Below are 3,721 nucleotides of genomic sequence, written 5' to 3' on the forward strand. Positions count from 1 at the left end.
GAAGGGATGTGAAGGGTAAACAAAGGAGGAGGCTGCAATGCTTGGTAAGAAATGTACGCATTATCCTGCCCATGTAATTGTAACTCCTCTGTACAGCATGTTCACAAATAAAATTTAAATTAAAAAAAAAAAGAGTTGGGTTGAGAGGGATGGGTGAGAATTGTTGAAAGGGGTGACATCGATCAAGACACATTGTATTCATGAAGTGCTTTGTCGAATGGCAACCCCTTTGTACAACTACTTTAAGATGGTAATAATGCTAATAAAAGAAAGTCTAAGGAGACTTAATGGATCCTCTGTGGACGGATATCTTGATGAAGTTTCTAGCCCGGGGAGAAGCTGAAACTACTGAATGAAGTTTCATTGTTCTTGGGTTTAGGGGTGCACTGCACAGATAGGCTTGGAGGCCATCAATAGGCTGGTGCTCTGACAAAGCACTATGGGAACATCCTGGTAGTGGTCGGTAGGCAAATGAGGAGTGCTGGGGAATTCTGGGACTGTTCCTGTCTGGCTGGTGTCTCTCCCACCTGACACTCCTTTGCCACCCATGCCATGTCTCATTGGTCTCAGTGGCACCTAATCTGCCCTGTTGAGACCATCAATGATGAAGGACTTAAACATGCACTAGCGGTGTTTGAACCTGGAGGTACTGGACTGACTCATTCCATATGAAGAGAGCCTTGCAGATGCTTCACCCTGTCCTGGGCTGGTAGGATGGAGCCAGAACAGAGTGGAATCCCTATCACTTCTCTGAGTTCAAATCTTGGATCTCTCCCTAAGCAGGTTTGGGATCCTGATCAAGGAAATTGGGCTCTGTAATCCCCAATTTCTCCATCTAGAACAGTTGGGGGATGTTACCAACAATTCCCAGCTAAGAGTTGCTGTAAGACTACTAGGTTACCCATTACTAATGAAGCAAAGGTTCTGGTGTGCAACTGGCTTTCAAGAGACGTCAGTCATGTCCATCCTCTACGTTCTTTGTCATGTCCATCTTCATTAGCAAGAGTCCAGAGGGCCCCATCTCTGTGAGACACTGGACCTGGAGCGCTTCTTTTTTTCTCTCTGTAGAGAACGGCGATGACCATTCTGAGGGCGGTCTGGTGGAGAACCACGTGGATGGGACCATGAACATGTTGGGAGGTGGGGGCAGTGCTGGCCGGAAGCCACTCAAGTCGGGCATGAAGGAGCTGGCTGTGTTCCGGGAGAAGGTCACTGAGCAGCATCGGCAGATGGGCAAAGGTGGAAAACACCACCTTGGTCTGGAGGAGCCCAAGAAGCTTCGGCCCCCACCTGCCAGGGTCAGTGGAGGTCTGGTCTGTCCAGGGAGGAGGAGGGAGCAGAACAGGATTTTCACAACTTAGAGTGGGGTTAGGGGGCATTCCATTCTGATTCACTGGATACCAAGCTGCCACAAAAATATCTAGTGGTCTTTGGACCACCCAGTTATTTCTGGCTATGAAATGGATGGACACAGGGTTTCTTGTAATTGCTTCTTTATAAAACCTCCACTTTGTTGATGGCTTGTACCTGTAATCCTAGATTCTCAGGAGGCGGAGGTCTGAGGATCACAGTTCAAAGCCGACCCAGGCAGAAAGGTCCTGTGAGACTCTTTTCTCCAATTAACCACAAATAGACAGAAGTGGAGCCTTAACTCAAGTGGTAGAGCCTTACCCTTGAGCACAAAAGCCTTAGGGATGGGGCCTAGATCCAGAGTTCAAGCCCCAGGCACAGCAAAAAGAAAAGAAAACAGAACAAAAACCAAGCCTTCATGATCCTAGAGATGGAGAAGAAGTATTCTCCGTGTTGTGGTGTGCTCTTGGCACTGACCTGCCCCCTTTCCTTCCTAGCTCAGGACGAGGCCCTGGTAGGAATGTGGCGATGAATGGAGTTTGGGCCATGGACTTGGGCATAGGCTTTAGACCCATGAAGGCCTTCGCCACAGTTGGAGGGAAGTTACATCCATGTGACGGTCTTTAGGGGTGAGCTGGGTACAATGAGTTCACTAGGCTAGTTGTCACTGGTCATACCCCCTACTTTCTGAGATTGCATCAGGGCTCTGTTTTGTGGGCTTATTTTATTCTCACCCCGAGTCCTCTGTGCCAGACCCCTTGCCAGCAAGAACTGGACCAGGTCCTGGAGCGAATCTCCACCATGCGCCTTCCGGATGACCGGGGTCCCCTGGAGCACCTCTATTCTCTGCATATCCCCAACTGTGACAAGCATGGACTCTACAATCTCAAACAGGTGAGTGCGGGTGTCAGCCTGGACGGGAGGAGTTCCTTCTCAGCCCTAAGCCTTGGTCTACCTGGTCTCTGCACCACTGCCCTTCAGTCAATCCTCGGAGGCCTGGGAGCTGAGCTGAGACACAGGCTTCTCCTGACCTTGAGAATGGCAACCGTGACTTCTCTATGTCCTGAGGCCAGGGCTCATCTGTTCTAGTCACCTGCCAGCTATGCCTGGTGTCCAGATTGGGAGCCTCTTACTAGTTTGGTAACCAGGGACAAGTTAGTTGACCACACTGGGCTTCAGGCTTATCGTCTGTGAATTGAGATAATCGTACCTCACTCACAAGCTGTTGAGGCTCTTGTCAATCTATATATTAGATCTAAGCTGAATGCTTGAGGTATATATTGGTTTACAGTGGCTAATAGGAGGATTTTCTCCCTTCTACTGTGGCTCAGTTCCCATAGACTGGGTCCCCCACTGCATTAGACCTCGCTGAGGGTGGAAGCTTAGTCTTTTCTTTGTCTTTGGGTGCCAACAACAGCCACGCTGACGGGAGCATCACTTAGTAGCATCTTAGTCCTGCAGGATTTCAGGTCATTCCAGTCCTACTGAATGAAGGTACATGTTCGAGGGATTCCCAATACATACTCGAGGCTGAGAAGGGCCACTGCGAGGCTGGGGCTCGGCAGAGGCCGCACAGGGAGCCTCCACAGGTGGAGTGAAGGAAGGAAAGCAGGTGACTGCGCTTTACATTCTCCTCTCTCTTCGCAGTGCAAGATGTCTCTGAACGGGCAGCGTGGGGAATGCTGGTGCGTGAACCCCAACACTGGGAAGCTGATCCAGGGAGCTCCCACTATCCGGGGAGATCCTGAGTGCCATCTCTTCTACAATGAGCAGCAGGAGGCTGGTGGGGCGCATGCCCAACGGGTGCAGTAAACCATCGCCAGCCAGTGCCTGGCTCCCCACCCCCAAACACCGGCAGAAATCGAGGGTGCTTGGGCAGTGAGCGGGGAGGATTTCCCAGGAGTTTTGACACATGTATTTATATTTGGAAAGAGACCAGCCCCGAGCCCGGCACCCCCCTGCTCCTCTTTCCCTGGCAGGCGATGGTGTTTAGTGTCCCTTTTACTTGCCCCTGGGGAGAGAGAAGGTGTTACAGGGGGAGCCGGGGACAGGTTTGGGAGGGGGGGAAAAGAAATTTTTATTTTTGAACCCCTGCGTCTCTTTTGCTTAAGATTAAAGGAAGGAAAATAATGTGTGTGTCTTGTCTAGGTTTTTTTGGGGGGGCGTCTCTCTGGGAAAGAACTTGGGAGGCTTGCCCCTGACTCCTGGGGAAATAGGAAAGGTGTTATTCCCACCATAAGTAGGAACAAAAAAGAAGGAGCTTTGATCTGCATCCAGATCAACCTTGCAGGGTAGCCGGGAATGTCCTGGGCTTTCATCTCCCCCCCCCTTTTATTTATTTATTTTTTACCATTCTTGTCTCACCTGGAAC

At 50.4% G+C, this 3,721-nt stretch overlaps 1 protein-coding gene across 1 annotated transcript in view; it reads left to right on the forward strand.

The window, feature by feature from the left end:
* Positions 1 to 3,477, forward strand: part of Igfbp2 (insulin-like growth factor binding protein 2, 36kDa) — a 25,519-nt gene extending 22,042 nt beyond the window's left edge. The window contains exons 2-4 of the mRNA XM_013010959.1: positions 1,069 to 1,298; positions 2,104 to 2,244; positions 2,998 to 3,477. Of these exons, the coding sequence (XP_012866413.1) occupies positions 1,069 to 1,298; positions 2,104 to 2,244; positions 2,998 to 3,162 (536 nt within the window). The 3' untranslated portion in view covers positions 3,163 to 3,477. The remainder of the gene's footprint in view (positions 1 to 1,068; positions 1,299 to 2,103; positions 2,245 to 2,997) is intronic.
* The last annotated feature ends 244 nt before the right edge of the window (positions 3,478 to 3,721 follow it).

The sequence above is a fragment of the Dipodomys ordii genome, unplaced genomic scaffold (genome assembly GCF_000151885.1).
Source record: "Dipodomys ordii isolate 6190 unplaced genomic scaffold, Dord_2.0 Scaffold1, whole genome shotgun sequence".
NCBI classification, from domain to species: Eukaryota; Metazoa; Chordata; class Mammalia; order Rodentia; family Heteromyidae; genus Dipodomys; species Dipodomys ordii.